The 19133-nt window shown below is 41.2% G+C and overlaps 1 protein-coding gene across 1 annotated transcript in view; it reads left to right on the top strand.

Annotated features, from left to right (window-relative positions):
• Positions 1 to 19133, top strand: part of ITGA9 (integrin subunit alpha 9) — a 214367-nt gene that overhangs the window by 104495 nt on the left and 90739 nt on the right. The window contains exon 16 of the mRNA XM_061375024.1: positions 8296 to 8451. Within this exon, the coding sequence (XP_061231008.1) occupies positions 8296 to 8451 (156 nt within the window). The remainder of the gene's footprint in view (positions 1 to 8295; positions 8452 to 19133) is intronic.

Genomic DNA, 19133 nt, shown 5'->3' with positions numbered 1-19133 from the left:
GGACATCTGGCAGTTGGCACAAACCAGTGCTTTTCTCAAACCCACTGCAAACCTGGGCAATGCAGCAGGACAATCTCAGTCAGCCTATAGATGTTTGACCTACTGGTAATAAAGTGACTGGTAGATATGAGACAGACGTACCTTATGGCAGTGTGAGATAAAATGCGTCCAAGGACTCAGATCCAAGAAGAGGAGTGGATCCTTTCTTAATTCCCATAAACATGTGTTGGATGCTCATTCCCCTTGAGAAATGACAGGCATCTCCAGACAGGAGCAGGCATTTAGTTAGCCACTTTGTGGGATGGTCAATGAGAAGCACTGAGGAGAGGAGTGTGTTCTGTATCTTAGCCCTCCCTGTGTTTCCCATGTCCTCTACAGAGATTTTGGGAGAAGCCTTTTGATTACTTTTGTTGCCTCTTGCTGTGCACTCAGAAAGGTTGATTCTGCTGTTTTCTTTGGGTTGTCTTTCAAAAGAAGGAGAAAAATCCATCTGAAGAACAACGGAATGAGGGAAGGATGACTGGTCTTCCTTAGAGAGTTTTTATCCCTTGATAGATGTACACAGGACAAAAACAAGAGAGTGAGAAAGCAAATACAGTATATGAGCATTAAAGTCTACTGGGATGTTCTGGCCAAACACCACTCCCCCAGGTCCATGGATGTGTCAGGCTTTAAGCAGAACTGTTATCATATATGATGACCCAGGAAACAAGGGTCTTAAACTCCTTCTGTTCTAACAGCTTCATACACAAAGATCCCTGTGTTTAGCTTCTGCATCAGGGTTGAAGGGAAATGCTGTATAAAGGGAAGCAGGTAGTTGAATTAACTCATATTCTGGATTCAGCATGTTTTAAAACACTATAAAGGAAATCTCTTTAGAGCTTGGTTTTGATAAAATCTTGTATCAGCAGAATACAAAACGCAGTAACTCCACTGGAAAACACAAGTATATGATAGGGTTACATATGTGCAGGAAGAGTCTGGATTTAATTATTGTCTCTTTTCTGCATATAATTCCCTGCTGAAAAAGATCATATTTTCAGAAAGAGAGTAAAATAAATAAACTTTTATATTGTTACCTCTGTTCTTCCTTCTTGGGTTCTCTTTACTCACCTAAGTTGAGATCTTCATTTTACAAATACAACTTGTGTCCCAGACTTTCTAATATTTCTGTCCTGTTGGTATTGCAGGTATCCAGTTGTATATTATGGAGATTGGTTGTGTCTGGCCTGGAACCAGGAAAAAGCTGGGCAACTGAGCCCAGCAGGGGTGTTTTCTTCAGAAGGGAGTAACATGGTTTTAGATAATTATTTTCCTTATTTTTCATCTAAAAAAACCCAGTAAAAGACTGAAAGTGAGCTACAAAAGAGAGAAGGGGAATGGGTGATAAAAGCATAACTGAAAACATTAGGTCAAATAAAAGACCTAACATTCAAATGTATAGATAGGATGTGAAACTCTGTTGTCATGATGCGTGTTAGTACATGATGCGTGTTAGTACTGAGCTAGAAAATCTAGGTCTGAGTTCACTAAAACATAATATTATATCTAGGTGACGCATAGTGACTTTTCTAACTGATCAACATGAAAGGATTATCAGTAATAGATTCTTGCTAAGTCTTTGTAACCTTTGACATGGAATATTTACGCAATTGATCACAATCTCTCCCATGCGGACATCAGTAATACCGTTATCACTCCCCAGCTGATAGCGGGAAGCCAGATGGCAGGGATGATGAGCACTTATTTAAACTCAGAATGTGATTGTACCCAGCTGGGGTTTGGAATAGCAGCTCTTCTCTTGCTGTCTCAGGGTGTCCTTTCCATGCATACAGGCTCCTGGGCGCCTGGTGTTTATTTAACACCAGATTCCCCAGGATTTGCTTCTTTCTCTCCCACGATGTCTTTCCAGTTATCAGAGTTTGTGCAGAGGGGTTGCTGACCTAATGGCAATGCTAGTGTGCTGGAGTAACTTAGGAAGAGGTCAGAGGAAGCGCTCCTATTCAATGGAAAATGCTAACCCTAAATAACACTTAGGGGTGTGACACCCTGCAAACCCTTTGCTCTTTTTTTCCCTGTTTTAAGCTTTTGGATTCTTCGGAAGCCTGGTAATGTTTGAAGTTTAGCAACAAAGACTATTTGCCTACTTTATTGAACTGTAGCTGTCACAAGATTTTAAAAGAAAACAGAAGCATGTATTATTGAAACATCAGGGGTGTGATTGCCTTCAGATGCTACAGATCTGACAAAAAAATCACCAATAATGTTGTAAATGAGTACCAACCAAGTAAATGTCTATTTCTGCCTCTTCTCTGGAAAAGAGTTTGCAGTTGGCTTCCTCCCCCCCCCCCCCCATTAGCTACAGTAGCATCCTAAAATAAAAATTAAAAAACCCAACTTGTGTGTGGAATGGAAACTTGATCTTGTCTAGACAACTTTTGCATGACCAATTTTTGTTTGTCTTTACAATGGGGAGATGCCAATGCTAAAATCTGAACTAAATAATTACAAGTTCTAGAATATCAAAGTAAACACAGGACAGAGGTGGTATAGGTCACCCCTTACTCATTTTCAGGTATAAGAATGACATGGGCACATTCATTTGTCTGAACTGAATGGAAATATGTTTTCCAGTTTAAAGCAAATTTGTCTAATTGATACTTTCATTGAATTGCATGGATCTTAAGTCTTGCATCCTGACTGACTCAGAGTTTAGAGAGCAAGGCTGAGATAATAGAAGAAGGTAATTAATTTTGAAGTCAAGCACTGTCATTATTTTGATTCATAAGCAATAATATATGTTTATTAAGACCAAGCTGATATTCTATTTGATACATTATGGAAGTAGTGGCTTTTGGCTCTGACGGCTAGTGGACATTTGAGTCACTTTTTATATTACTAAAAAGGTGACTATATGTCTCTTGGCACTGAGTTGAGGAGTTATGTGGTAGTGACCCGTGGGCTGATTAAAATATTATGCTGGATTAGCATTAGCATGATGGCTATTATGCATCTTACAGCATTAGCATGTTACCTATTAAATTAGATCGTCGCATTGATTTTGTGTGTTTTAAGGCTGCAAAAATTCCTATAGTCTATTATTAGTGCTTGTTTAAAACTTGAAATAAATATGTTTAGACTAAAAGTTTCAAGTGGAGAGTTTTAAAGCCAGGTTCTTGAATTCATTCTTAGACATCAAACTAAACAGAGCTTGATTCTCAGAAGTACTAAAAGGCTGTGCTGAATTCAGTCAAAGCTCTGGAATCTATGCACGGGTTGATGTCCTCAAGATCAAATCAGAGCAAGTAAAAAAAAAGACCCAACAAATCCAAGACCTGTTCCTACAGGGAAAGAGGAGAGAAGCTCCAGAAAAACATGAACAAGGGCAAAAAAGGGGCAACCGCAGAAGTCACCCTGATGGTTACGTGTATTTCCTCTCAATGCTGCTGGAAATGACTTCATATTCATTGCTTTAAAGGACCACATTTTGTCCTTTATTCCTGCAGGACTCATGCTGTAGATTGTGGGGAATTATTTACATCTCAATTTATTTCTCAGCCCATTGGCCATAATTAAAAATGAAATTTGGCACTCCTCAGAGCCCCTGCTGGAGACTTTCACCTTGTAGAAGACAGGGGATTAAATGTGATGATTTATTGGGCTCGTGTACAGTCCCCTGACTGTACTGTGGCACTGAGCCGAAAACAAGCTGAAATAATACCCAGTCCTCTTTGGCAACTACTCATATCATGAGCAGAATAAATCCTATCCCTTGACTAAAGCCCTGTCTTGTTCCATCCACATTTGCCCAAGTTCCTGATGTGTGGGAGCTCTTGGTAGCACAAACTTAAGGTTGGAGAAGGCAGTGGCTGCATGCCAAGGTAGTGTGCCTTTAGGATGTTGGGATCCGTGCCTATGTTTTTGTTGTCATGACATGCCTTTGGCTGTGCCTATGAAAAGCACAGAACATGATTTCTTACAGTCACCACTCTCCATCTTTGAGAGGGAAGTGGAAATGATGTTCAGAATCACAGCTCTAAAGTTTGATGATTGCTCTGTGATTACTTTTCAGATTCTTGGGACTTTTTTGGTAGTAAAGCCAAACAGAAATGCACTCATAAATCTGGCAGAGACTGCTTGCTTGCTTGTTTCTTCCCTGCTAAGACAGAAAACAAACAGGAAGAAATATGTGGCTATGCACAGCTTCTACCACAGCATTTAGAAAATGTATGTGTATATGAGGTGGTTGTCATGGAAGAGGAGATGGCAAGTCTGTTTTTTGTTAGGGTGAGCTTTCAGGACCATGGTGTCTTTTGAAGCATCTCCAAGTGCCTTATTGCTTTCTTCGATGCTCTTAAGGGTGTGCTCTTTTTGGAATCTGAGTTGTCTTTGCTAGATACTAATGAGGAAACATCCTGCAATACCCGTGATAAAAACCCAGCTTGTTCATACCAAAACACCTTTTTCTTCAGTTCAGAGTGATGTCAAGCAATGTGCCTCACAGGAAAAGATAAAAGATCCTGACGAAAGGATACAGCTGGCTAGGGCTGTTACCATTGCAGGAAGGGATACTGGCAGAAGGGTAATTTACATGGACTGAAGCGTATTGATTTCTGCAAAAGCCTGATTGCAAAAGTTTCTTATGTCTAGAATGAAATCTGGTCTGAAAGACAGGAAGGAAAAAAAATAACCACCCTAGAGAAAGTGCTTGTAAGAACAAGCAGACTACGTAAGACAGCTAAAGGCTTGTGGGAAACCTGGCTTCAGATCCCCAGTTCTAATTCAGGCACAGTGAAAACTTGCAGTAATTTAGTAACATCCAGTCTGTATAGGCTGGATATTCACTCCTGTTACTCACTGAACCCTTGTTACGCAGTTGTTTCTGTTGCTGATGTGAACTCTTTGCATATTACACTTGTTTTAATGTCCTCTGAAAGTCCTTTTTATTAATGAAGCTGTGCTGTTCATGCCCTGTGATTTGCCAGGAATGCTTTTTCATGATAAAGTGGCGTCTTTAACCTTCAATACTTCCTTAGCATAACAGCATTGTGTAAAAGCTGCTTGTGGAAATTATTTTCCTTGACAAAGCCACTTTGGTAGGACCATGTGACTGATACAAACAGCAATAGTTTCCTTGACTTGAAGGAATTTTCAGTCTAGCTCAGACCTGATTGTCATTGTATCTTTTGACTTCCTTTTAGAAATCAGGAATATTTAAAAGCAATCCATGGGCTGTGTTGCCAGTATATGATTCAGCCACTGGAAGCGGTATGTTTGGGTGGACTCTAAGAAACTGAGTGTATTTCCAACCTAAAATAGTACTTCTCCGGATTGCATTTGGTCAAATATTCATTATTCTTTTTACGTGCTCACATCCGAGTCAGTCTGTGGTGTACCTGTGAGACAGAACTGTCTTGTTTCTTACTGAGGACAAATCCCACAGACTGTCGCCTTTGTGTTTCTAGGATTGTGAGCAGAAGGGACTGAACATGTGGCAAAATTAATAACTGGGTAGCATTCGTACTTTAATCCTTAATTAAAGACAAGTGGGTATGTGAAATACATTTCCCCAGGGCTGTGGTAAGAGAATATGCACACATGTAATTAATCTAGCTGCTGGAAGTCAGAATTTCACCACTAAAATCAAGCAGAAAGAGACACCAGCAAACAATATGGGCACACTCCAACATTCATTGAAGTCAATGGGAAACTTGCCTTTTGACTTCAAAGGGCGTTGGACTGAACCCTGCAAGATCATATTAAAACACTTAAAAGTCATTAAACACTTATTCACACCATACTGTAGTAATAGAAGTTTAAAAAAAAAGGTGGATTTTAATTTAACCCACTCCATACGTTTTTAATTATTCCATGTTTATGCAGTTGGTTGCCTACGTTTGGATTAGGTGATGACTTCCCTGATGATTTGTGTTTGACTGTTGCTGCATAGGATGCTCTTTTATGGCTTTGTTTTTCTGTATATATATTCATCTTGTATATTGATACAATCCTTGTTTAAGTTAATACTTGTGATTTTTTTTCTGTGAGAGCAAAGCTAGCAGCTTCTGTGAGTTGTAGTAGAATCAGAATCCTAGACAGGTTTGGGTTGGAAGGGACCTTAAAGCTCACCCAGTTCCAACCCCCTGCCACGGGCAGGGACACCTTCCACTAGAGCAGGTTGCTCCAAGCCCCTGTGTCCAACCTGGCCTTGAACACTGCCAGGAATGGGGCAGCCACAGCTTCTTTGCGCACCCTGTGCCAGCGCCTCAGCACCCTCACCGGGAAGAACTTCTGCCTAAGAGCTCATCTCAATCTCCCCTCTTGTCAGGTTAAAGCCATTTCCCCTTGACCTGTCACTACAGGCCCTTGTAAAAAGTCCTTCTCCAGATTTCTTGCTGGTCTCTTTAGGTATTGGAAGACTGTTATAAGGTCTCCCCAGCGCCTTCTTTTCTCCAGACTGAACAAGTCCAGCTCTCTCAGCCTGTCTCCATAGCAGAGGTGCTCCACACCTCTGATCATTGCTGTGGCCTCCTTTGGACTCGCTCCAAAAGCTCCACGTCCCTCTAGTGTTGTTGCTCCAGTGCTGGATGCAGGACTGCAGGTGTGTCTCACCAGAGCAGAGTAGAGGGGAAGAATCATCTCCTTTGACCTGCTGGCCGAGGCTTGCTGTTTAGCTGAATCTCTGTTATTTAGTAATCTCTGTAAGGTGCAACTCCTGCCCTAAGGGTAGGGACTGTGGAAGGGGCTGAAGCCATCGGTGTGTTGTCTGACAAGGGGATTAGCAATGCCCCAGCATATGTGTGGTCCTTTGTATGGGTGGGAAAGAGGTCACAGAGCTGCTGCCACCACTGTTGATATGTCTGGTGTTGATTGGTGTCCATTACCAAGAATGCACAAACCACTCCAAGAAATGCATGGTCTAAACTTCAGATAATTCTGGGCTGCTGCTGGGCACAGGACATGGGCAAACATTGGTGGTGGAAGTGAATTCAGGGACTGGCTGGAGGCTTCAAGGTGTGGGAGGGTAAATGCCATTTAACCTGGTCTCTGCTGTTGTTCACCCAGCTAACCGGTGATTTGAGAGTTTGGTTAGCCACTAATCTTTGTCTGACTTCAGAGATCTGTAGCCAATCAACGTATTAGAGAGAGCAAATACTTGCCTTCAAAGAGATGAAATAGGGTGGTCAAAAAGCAAGTGAGCGCCCAGCTTTCCCACATCTGGAAGATGCAATTTAAATTGCATTGCATATCAATTACATGTTGTGGTTGGCAGACTGTGTTCAGAGAAGCTTGCTAACTGATGCAAGGCTAAGTTGAGAGTTTGCCCATTTGAAGATTTGTTGTGCTTATGTATGGTATTTATTTATTCCCTCAATTTCATCTGCGTTGAATTCACACTAAGCTTTAAAGTAGCTAAAATTTGAGAGGAACGCTTGCCTGTTTACTGGTAGAGCATGTGCCACTTCAGTTTTCTCATAAATTGGACTTGGGAAGTCAGGACTGAACAGACCACAATGAGCATTTTATCCTCACACAGCAAACTGGATTTAGGTGTCACATATGTGGCAAATGGTACGGGTTTTGTGGCTTGGGCTCCAACAACAAGAAAAGGCAATCCTTTCATCCCATCAGATGCATAATGTGGCACCATTTAATACATCTAGTTTGAAGCCTAGAATATAGCAAATAGAGAAACTGAAAAACTTTCTTCCTTTATACACTGAAAGTGTAAATGTGCTGAGGGTGCAGGAGCTGTGAGTTTTGCTGTAGAAGTGTGATGGAAGATGGCTTTTCTTGCCCCTGCATGTCTGTGAACATGTATTATAGCCACATTTGTACCTTTACCCATCCATTCATTTCATTGATATTAGAAACCAGTCTTCTTTTAATAAGTGAGCGCACTGGAGGTGACCTCAATAAAAATCTAGGTTTTAGAAACCCCAGAGATGAAGATGATTTGCTCTTTGCTTGCACATTGTGGAGAACTAATGGAAACAATTATGAACTTACTTTATTTTTTAAGGAAATGTATTTGGTTTATTAAAACTGAATTTATAGGTGTGCCAAACATGCCACTGCTTCTGTAGAGACCTACAAGAGTAGGTCTTCTGACTTGTTTTGGGATAATGCACTCATTCCTATTTGACACATACAAAAAATAAAGGAGTAGAGAAGCCTGCTTCTTGTCTGCAGTGTTGAACAGAAAATTTGCTGTAATTATATGTTTAATGGTTGTGTATAAAAATCCGCTTGCCTACATGCATAGGTGAAATACCTGTTTGTTTTCTCTTACAGAAAAGAGTCAAAGACGTTATATCTCCAATTGTATTTGAAGCTGCATACAGCCTTGGGGAACATGTAATAGAAAGAGGAAAAGAGGACAAGGATCTGCCTGCTCTCAAGCCCATTCTCCGCTGGAAGAAAGGACAAAAGATAGCACAAAGGAACCAGGTTAGATTTGGATTGTGTTATTTCCCCAGAAGGTCTGTGGCTGAACTGACATCAGAAATGGACATGAAGTGGCTTTCCAAGCTCTGGGTTGTTTGCACACAGTAGTCTTTTTGTACAATCCTTACTGTGGGTGACATCTATGTTTCTTCATGATATAGTAAAGACTTGTGCTGACAAAGTTGGACAGTGCAAGGTGAGGTCACTTTCTTGTTTCGGGGTCTTTATGTTGAGAAGATGGAGGGTGGTGAGGCGCTGGCACAGGTTGCCCAGAGAATCTGTGAATGCCCATCCCTGGCAGTGTTCAAAGCTGGGTTGGACAGGGCTTGGAGCAACCTGCTCTAGTGGAAGGTGTCCCTGCCCATGGCAGGGGTTGGAACTGGATGAGCTTTAAGGTCCCTTCCAACCCAGTACATTCTATAAGGTAAAGAGTGACAAAGGTCCTGCTCCTTCTGATTCTTCTCTTCCTGTAGGAGGTTCTTGTGAAAGGCTTGGCCCTGGCTTGCTGTCCAGATTGGGCCATCAGTAGTGCTGGAGAGACAGGGCTGGCTCCAGAAGGGGATGTGGGAATTTCCCCATCTGTGTGAAGAGGAACAGTGGACAGAGTAAAGGAAAACTTGCCTGGCCCAACTGCCCTCTTTTCTTGAGGCTTCCTCACTTGCAGTCTTGTGGCAGGGGAAACCCACTTCTTCAGTTAATGCAGGACATGCCCTGCTAAAGTAAGATGGTATGTTTTGGAAAAAGTAAAGTGTAAGTGCAGCCATGTACTTATTAGGATCCCATTTTGTTCCACTGCAAAGCAGAAAACACTTTTGTCTTTAATTTTGGTGGGAGCAAAACTCCCTTAATGTTGAAACACTTCTCATTTAGAGAATAAAGATTTGTTTTGTTTGTTTTGTTCTTTCTTCCAAACTGTTCCTGAAGGAATTGAAGTGAATGTGATTATCCTGCCTGTCTTGTTTGTCTGTCTTGACCTCACTAGTATCTTTGGGAAATGTTGGCCAATTTTGGCAGGTTTTGACAGGAGTGATCGAGACAGTGCTTCTGAAGGTATTAAACACCTTCAGGGTTCATGAAGCAGGTTAGGAGAGAGACCCTGTTAGTGACCTTTCTAAAGACTCCACTTCCAGTACAGTCCTTGCAGCTGCAGGCCAATTCAGCCTCCCACAGTGCCGGCACTGGAGCATCCAACTGTGAAGCTTGAGGTTCCATAGGGAAATCAGATTTCTGCGGCTTGCAAACTTCTTGTTTGTCAGAATTGCAGGGTAATTTGGGGCTGGAAGGGACCTTCGGAGATCCAGTTCCTTGCTCAAAGTGGAGCCAATTTACAAGTTAGATTGTGTTGCTCAGGGTTGCATCCAGTCAAGTTTATTTTCCAAAGCATGCTTACAGTTATGAGCTGGCATTGCTTGTGAATAGGAAACTTTAAAAACCTTGTGAAAAGACTGTCTGGAGTCTGAGGCTTTTAACACTGAATTGTTAGATCTGGTTTTTAACCCTGAGAGGTTCATGCCTGTTAAGTAATGGTTGCATGTTCATCTGTAACATTACTTTCTGATCCTGCTCTCAGGGTTATGTTACTGTGCTGAAATTGCAGGCCCCTGAATACTATTAAAATAAAAAAAATAACAAAAATGCTTAAAAGAGATTTGCTTTGTCATATTACACAAGTCTTTTGAACTGTGTTTGGCTATAATCCTTGTACTTAGAGACGTGTATTTGTTCAAGTATGGTTTATTTTTTATAAATGTATGAATGGAAGATGCATCTAAGAAATACTTAATTTTACAAAGAGGGACTGTGTGGCCGTTAACATATCTGAATATTGTATTGTTGCAATGGTATGATGGGAAATTGGGGAGAACTTCGGAATTTAGGCAGTGTACTGAAAACGGAAGTGTTACATGAGCAAAACAGCTCGGATGCTTTACCACTGTGTTTAAACTCAAAGGTTTCATCTTGCCCTGCAGACATAGTCTCAGATCAATATTTAAATACTTGAATGCTGACATTATACAGTAGAAACAAAGATACAGTGGGATTTTCCTGACTTGGTTTCTTGTGTAATTTGGATGGGAGGGGGCGAGTTTAACAATCCCTTTCCATTTGCTTTCCAGATGTTGTTCACTTAGCTTAGTCAGAAAAGGATTTCGACATGGGGTATGCCTGCAAGTGTGCTTGCACCTAAGGAAGTGGGAAGAGGTTTAGAGCTAGTGTAGCAGTCATGGTGACAAAGCCCTGACAGAGTAGCCTTAGGGCATGGTGGCAGGGTCCTCAAAGACCATTTCCATGGGAAAATCAGGGCATAGTGGTTTTGGTTGATAAGAAACTGAATAAGAGCCGGCAGTGTGCACTTGCAGCCCAGAAACCAGCCATGAATCAAAAAGAGCGTGACCATAGCAAGTCGAAGGAGGTGATCCTGCCCCTCTACTCTGCTCTCGTGAGACCTCACTTGGAGTATTGTGTACAGTTCTGGTGTCCTCAACATAAAAAGGACATGAAACTGTTGGAACAAGTCCAGAGGAGGGCCATGAGGATGATCAGGGGACTGGAGCACCTCCTGTATAAAGACAGGCTGAGAAACTTGGGGCTGTTCAGCCTGGAGAAGCGAAGCTGCATTGAAACCTCATAGCAGCCTTCCAGTATCTGAAGGGGGCCTGTAAGGATGCTGGAGAGCGACTCTTCATTAGGGACTGTAATTATAGGATAAGGGGTAATGGGTTAAAACCTGAACAGGGGAAGTTCAGGTTAAATATAAGGAAGAAGTTCTTTCCTGTGAGGGTGGTGAGGCACTGGAACAGGTTGCCCAGAGAAGCAGTAAATGCTCTATCCCTGAGAGTTCAAGGCCAAGTTGGACAGAGCCTTGGGTGATATGGTCCAGGGTGACAATGGCAGGGGGTTGGAACTGGATGATCTTAAGGTCCTTTGCAACCCTAACTATTCTATGAATCTTTCAGGATTCTTGTTATCTCATGAGATGAAATTGTTTTTAAAGGCCAAGAGGGAAAGTAGGAAGCAAAGTTTATATAGTAAATGATACACATTTTCAAAGAATCCAATGATTAATTACATAGGGACCTTGCATTTTGGAAGTCTAAGACAGTTTTAGTGAGCTCTTTTTTTCAGAAGATATAGTATGGATGAGGGTATTCTTAAGTCGAATAAAATCTTAGTGTTAGTGCTAGCACTCAAGTCTTTAAATAGTTAGTTGCATGTGATTTTTCCAAAGCCCTAGATCCTATTGATCCAGTCAGAAAGTGGCGTTTTGAAATCAGAAGTGTTGCATCTGTTGCTTTGAGGCAGCAAAAAGGCTTCTAAAAAGTTCAGGTGAGTGGTTTTTGTGAAGGACTGCAGCAGAATAAGCTGGAAGTAGAGAACAGCTGAAGCAATGGGAGGGAGGTCTGACTGGGCAGGAAAGGGGAAAAATTCTGTCTTTCAGGATCCTACTGCTGGTCTGCTAGACCCTCTTGAAAAGCCACACATCTTGCAAATGTGGGCTTTAAAGTCACCTAGAAATTATTTAAGCTAAAGTGATGTTAAAGCTGACGTGATCACTTTCCCTGCGATTTCAGTTTGTTTTTCATGAACCAGATGTTCCCTGTGTGCACGTGTGGCTTTCCAACAGGAGTGTGCTGCCCGCTGGCTTACACACAAGGAGGTGGGAAAGCCATCAATAGGCCTCTTGAAGTGCGAATTGAAGATTATGTTGAGCATATGATGTTCTTCATAATGCTTTACTGTAATACATTAAGGAGACAGCTTCGAAATAGAGTTCATGGACATCCACCACCAAAAGTGACAGGTCCCTAATGACGTAATCAAAGAAAAGGGTTTTGTTGAATATTCATCTTGTAAATCAGTATTACATTGTACGTGAGAGAACAGTCTGATCAGGGACTAATAACTTGGACTACAGTAGTAAAAGGAGTGTGTGGATGTGGAATAGCATTCAAACTGCTTTTATTTATTGGTCACCTTTATTTTAAAAGAATGCAGCTTTTACTGTAAGGCAGTGCAAATATACTCGTATTTAAGAATAAATCATACCAAAACCAAACCTTGACTGTTCAGTGAAAGAAGCTGCTTCTATTCCTAAATGAACTGTGCTTGAAACAATCAGAATGTGAGAAATAATTTGAACATCTGATTGCTTTGAAGAAAAGGATCTTAATTGAAATTTCCTAATGAAAAAGCATGCAATTTTGGGACTTCATCTGTTGGCCTCTTTTAGCAAGCAAAGAGGCTTTAGTACTTCAGAATGAAGTAATAATGTAATTAAACTGGCCTGAGGGACTATTTAGAGCAGGATACAGTAACATATAATTTATCATGGACTTAATTATTTTCTTGGTTCTTGTATGTGCTTACGAGAAGTTATGGTTGCTATAGCTTGGTCTAATTTTTTTGTGGTAGCATAAACAGATACCTAAGGGTTACGTGTATGTGTCTACTTATGGATGCCTCAGAAACTTGTACAGTTGTTGGGTGGAGACTGGTCGTGTGGGGAAGATTACAGCTTTCCAAGTTGTAAGTGGTTAGCCAGCTCAGTTTTGCTCAAACAGAAAATCTCTGGTGGGTCAAGATTGGGTGGGGGGAAAAAAGGATTCTACTTCTTGAGTGCATATGACAAACTCTAAAGCTTCCCACTCTGAGGGTGACTTTCCATTAGCTTCTTTGTTGCCTCCCAAACCCAGTTGCTACCCCCATCCACTGGAAAAAACTAGTAAGTTTTCTTACTTCAGGGACATCAATGTATATTTAGAACTTGGTTTGGCGTAGTTCGTTTTGAATGGTTTGTACTATAACATTCATTTTTGTATACACACTGTATAAATACATATCAACCAAGAAGGAGAGGGATCTCCTGCCAAATACAGTGGGAATTTGTTCCTAGTAGTATCAAGTAATATATCTCGGAGCTTGAAATGTGGTATGCCAGAATTCTGCCTATTCTAAATACTGCAATAAAATCACCTGCTGTTATGTGGAAGGAGACACCATTTTGTTGTAAGAAAATACTCTCAGTAGATTTAATTGCATCAGTGTCTTCAGGACTTCATGAATGGTCTGCCATAAAGCTGCTAGTGAGTTTTAAGAAGAGACAGAATGTGTTCAGGACATTCTGTTCCCAGCTGTGCCACTGACTTGGGTACCGTGCTGCACCTCCAAGTAGCTGATGCTGCACATCCCTGGGATAAGCTTCACCTTTTTAAAGCAGAAGGCTATTTCTTGGAAATAACTTGTCTGAAAAGCTGGTTAAACATTTGCACATAAATTAACTTAGTTGGCAGGTATGAGAAACTATAGGAGGATTTTTATGGAGCTGACTTATGAACATCTTTAGTGATTTTCCGTTTGCTGCAAAAATAATTACATTCTTTATCTCAAAACAAGCATACACGCACACACACACAGAGTCTCATTCTGAGGGTAAAGCAATTACAAGATCTGGGGAGGCTGAAACGTAGTATCCATACACAGCATGGTCTACATTTTGTCAATGATACCTTCTCCAGAATAGAGATCCCAGTGTGCGTGCTTGAGTCAGGTCATGTCTCTGCCAGCAAATTGAGCTGTGCCCAGGGCATTTCTAGGCATTGGAGTGACATGTTTATCCTGGTAAGCTGCTGCAATGGCTCTTGGCACTGTTCTGGCCTGTACCAACTACCACAAACTATTCCCGGGCATGAGCCAGGAGTTAGGATGCTCCTGTCTTGGAGGGCAAGGCACTTCAACTTACCGATACACTGAAGCCTCAGTAACTGAGCATATTTGTCAGTAGCCAGATAGGTGTAAAATTTGAACCCAGGCACATAGAAAGTCTTCGGGAGACTGCAGGAGTCAGCCTAATGGCTGTTTTCCACATGAAACATCTTGCTACTAAATTATTTCCTAGTTGGGCAGAGCAAGCTCCCAAATTATCTTGTGCATCTACTCTTGCAGAGATCCACTGTGTGCCACCCTTCCTGCTTAATTTCCATTGTTTTCTGTTTGGTTGGAGTTGGATTGCTGAAAGCGATGATTTGCACTCCTGCCTCTTCCATCCCTTTTGTGGTGTCTGTCTTTTGCTCCAGACAAGTTTGGTCAGAGCCGGTACTGTCCTGGCAGGGCCTGAGTGCAGTTTGTGCCAGGAAATCTGGGAAGGACCCACCCAGAGCATGTACACTGCTGCTACAATTGAATGGAAATCAGTGCCTCTGATGGTGTGCATGTTTCTGTAGGCTTGTTCTTATGCAACAACAGGCTTCCCAGTAATTGTTCAACTTGTTCACATTCCTGTTTAACATTAGAGGAAGACCAGCATAACTGAGTATGCACAAGACATGGTTTAATCCCCAGGTTTAATCTCATGGGCTTCCTAAAGAACAACAGCCAATATTATATGATAATGTACATACAGATATACAGACCTTCATTTCTTGGCATATGTGCTAGGGGAGAGCCAGCCTATAGGGTGATCCTGTCTTAGGGTGGTAGGGTTGTGCCCCAGCTGGCAACTAAGCCACTTCACTCCCACAACAATGGGATGGGGGAAGGAATTGGAAGGGTAAAAGTTAGAAAACTCATGAGTTGAGATAAAGACAGTTTAAAGGCAGAGCAAAAGCTGCACATGACAGCAAAACAAAGCAAGGAACTGATTCACCCTAACTTAAAATCCTACTGGGTAATTTCTGCAGTTCAGTGTAACAGCATGCATTTAATTTCCAGACTACTCTGTGGATGGAGAATTGTAACTGTAATTGTAAGTAAGGGGGAGTTCCTTCTTATGTGTGGAGCCATAGAAGAAAATGCTAATAGTTTTAAAAAGCTACAGAGACAAGAGACAGACTTCAGGAAGCCAGGGTCCATTAGCTCTGCTCATATCTTTTCAGCAGTTAAATGAAGGATCAGTAGAGCTTAATTGGAATACCTAACATCTTGAGAGGAGATAATATGATAGTACTAGTTCATTCAGCTCAGAGTACCTCAGTGCTACAAAACCCCTGGCAGTTGACAGTAGCATTCATAAATACAAAACCGCAGAGGTGCAGGTGGATTATAGGGGAGATCTTTCACGTATCCTTCGGGGTCTAAATGAGCTAAAAGTAGACATAAATGGCATATCTGATGATTGGAAGACTTCTTTTTGCATTTCCAGATGATGAAACAGCTGCCACATCTGTTTTTCATTTGTCATTGTTATTATGCCTTTGTATTTTTAATTATACAATTGTGTGCTGAGTTACAAAGGTTTTGACTCGTTTTAAAACATTTAAGCCAGAAAGCATCCTGAGTGAGAAAGATTCATCTTACATGGTTCTACTTTTAGTAGTAGAAATAAGGAGGTTTAGGGTAGAAAAGGTTCTCAAATGTCATTAAAGAACGCTCCTGAGATGATATAATTCTTCTATAGTCATCCCAAATAAAAGGAAGGCCATTTAAGACACGACAAGAAAATATATTGAGAGATGTGCTGCAGAAATCCATCCTATAATGGTATGGGGAGATGGGACAATTAACCCAATAGGTCTTTCTCTTCTATTGTTCTATGAATTTATAAGGCCTGAAGTCTTGTGCAATGAGAACACTATTTGGACGATCTGAACTGTTAATGATTTAAAAGAGAAAAAGTTGCCTCAGCCTGAAAAATGAGTGAGTCAGACTAGAAATCAAATAGAGCTCTGAAAGGCTGGGGGCATATTTCTATTGCCACCAATTGTAATTCTTCACCCCAGGAGAATATGAGGACAAAAGATTATGTTGTTAAATCCACTCACTGCTGTGAGGAATAACTAATACATATGTTTATTAATTCATGCTTGCTTTCAATAGCTAACAGGTTTCGTGCCTGATCTTTTCTAAGCAGCTGATTTCATTTGGGAGTTCCTGTTCCTTTTATATTTGACTGTCTTCTTTTTAGCTTGGTGCTCTGACCCGGTTTTCAACACTTATTGAAAGAGGATGCAGATGGAATAGGGGAGGAATTATTGCATTTGGCCTTAGGTGGCCTGACAAATGGCAAGGTTATAGTCGTGAGCCATAGGTCGCAAGTCTTCCACTCAATAAAGGGGATTAACCCCCCTGTAGCATTCCCCAGCTGGAAAAGTTCAACTTAAATGGTTGCAACCTTACTAGTGTACTAAAATAATTATTACTGGGCAGTTTCTATTTTCTTACACTAATGCACTACAAACAAGCATCTCTTTTCTTTCCATGAAGACATGCTCTGATGGAGTCTGCATGGAGCTGAAGGAGCTTGCTAGCTAAAGTTGGTCCCCTGCACCAGGCAGTACAAGCACAGTTCTTTGGTTTCAAAGTAAGATTCTGTTGAATGTTTCTCACTCCCCTGATATTCCTGCCTTTGTCATCTGTTTGCTCCATCACTCAGTAGTGGTATGGTGTAAATCATGTGTCCTCCTCATAGCCAGCACATCTGATGAAATCCTGTAAAGTTTTCCATAATTTGCTTTTCTAGTGGGAATTTTAATCAACCATTTGGCATTTAGCTCAGCAGGGTATATGAATGGACCATTTCTATAAGTAGTACAGTGGACCATAGTATGTCTGGGCAGAGTCAATCACAACTTCTTTTTCTCTGGTCAATAGATTGGTAGGTAATAGCTTCATTTTGCAGGTAACTTTAAAATTTAAGGACAAAATAAGTAAAGGTCTAAAATCAGACTCCTGCATCTAATATTTAGGCTAAGCGATTTGTAAAGGTATAAACCAGGAAATAATTCCTAAAAAAGGCAGTGAGATTTGCTTACAGCTCAGCACTTTTAAAAATGGGATCACATATCTTGGTACCTAAGTAAGGACCCAGGAACCCAACTTCACCAGGTAAACATGGTAATAGCCATTTAGCATCAAGTTCTAAAAAATAAAGAATTATTAGGCTAACAAGTCCCCTTATCCTGTATTCTTTAACTAGAATAGCTTCTGCGCTACTAGCACGATCTAATTATCAAGTCATCCCTGTACATACCATAGGGTATGGTGACGATTTACAGGAAGTCAGTGTAGAGATTGGAATCTTATATTCCTAACCCAGATTATTTTGCATAACCTGAGTTATACTTGTTGAAGTACATGACACAGTTTATGAAGTTAGAGGAACTTTTATAGACTGGTGTGTGAGGAAGTAGTTAAAGGCTTGATGCAGAGTGAATTGCAGAATGGTTGAGCTGGGAAGGGACTTTTGTTTTTTCTTTGTTGGATGATTTCCACTATTTTCTGTGTTTTCTATCTTTCCTGTTCTCTTTCCTACTCCCAGAAACATAGATGTGTTCAATTGTATATAGCCATTGAAAGAAAGTGAAGTAATTTAGCAAGCTAGGTTTGAGATCCCAGATTACCTTCCTCTGAGCAGAGAGCTCTGACCATTAGGTAGAAGCCAGGCTCCTTATTGCTTGTTTTACCTCCTAGCAGCATTCCTTAGCAGTCCTCCATGAGCAAGAAGGAAAAGGAGAATGTCTTCACGCCCAGTACTCAGCAGCTTTGTGCTTAGAATGCTTTAGGATACAGGAACTAAGCATTCCTCCTATTACTACTTTCTGAGGCAGGGGACTCTACATTTCCCCCTGGCCTTTATCACAGAACGTGGAATTTAATCCACTACCTCTCTTCAAGAGGCAGGGTGGACACAAAGGTACCTGCTTCGAGGCCCAGATGTAGACATATCCCCTTCCTTATCAGGGGCTCTACATCTGTCCTTACTATATATTCACTCATTATAGTGGGTATATCTTAATGTAGGCTTTTTGACTTGATACTTTTCCAAAGTGCAATGAATTTATTTTGCCGTACTTCCCTTTTACCAGTTCTGGATAATACATATAGCCCATTGATTACCTCATTCAACACTTTTAATATGTAAAGACTCTCTAAATCCCTAAAACTGGTATTGTAAAACTGAAACCACTTTAAAACTGCTTAGACTTAAAATTAGTGATTTAGACTTAAAATTAGTGATTGTACTGCAGCCTGTGCCTGTGGACCTGTGCATATCCCAGGAATGGACTCCTGCATTAACGACATGCAGTGCTGGGTTAGGTAGAGTTTCTGGCCAAAGTAATCACAGCCCCCAAGCAGACCAAGTAAGGGCACAGTAACAGAATATATAAGCAGAGTTAGGAAATGTTATGATGATTTCAAGTCTGTTTACTCCTTAATTCATTAGGAGGGATTTGAACAGGCAAGAATTATTCAACTAGAAAGGCAGAAGAAACAACAGGCTGGGGAAGGGGAGGCGTGAGAAAGCAGAGAATAAATTGGAGGGACACTGACTGTGAGAAGCTACAAGGTTGAGGCTGTGGCAGGCAAAGGAAGGTGGAGTAGAGTCAGGACATCTATATCTGGACCATAGAAACGGTGGAAAATAGCAAAATCGTGCATAGATATCATTAGTCTATGATTGAAGTGGGCTGCTGAGCCAACTGTGGCTGCATTGGTGGCTCCTCCAGTGGGCTGGGCTGGGAATCCTTTTTTCCTTCCAGACATGAATGGTTTCAGGTTCAGAATTCTCCACAAAATCAAAGGGTTCTTTCCTACACAGTTATGGATCTGGGGGACTCCTAATCCTTATTTCTTTCTCCCATCCCAGTGCTGTGTAGAAACTTGGGTTTCTATGACATAATGAAATACCTCCAAAGTATTTCAGAGTTGCTTCTGCCTAGTGCATGATGTGTTGGAAGTGATACATCCTC

This window comes from Neopsephotus bourkii, unplaced genomic scaffold, assembly GCF_033783945.1.
Source record: "Neopsephotus bourkii isolate Nb327-2 ecotype Australia unplaced genomic scaffold, CSIRO-AGI_Nbou_v1 NB_1655, whole genome shotgun sequence".
NCBI classification, from domain to species: domain Eukaryota; kingdom Metazoa; phylum Chordata; class Aves; order Psittaciformes; family Psittacidae; genus Neopsephotus; species Neopsephotus bourkii.
The sequence above is the reverse complement of the archived record's forward strand: the minus strand, read 5'-3'. Positions and strand labels throughout refer to the sequence as shown.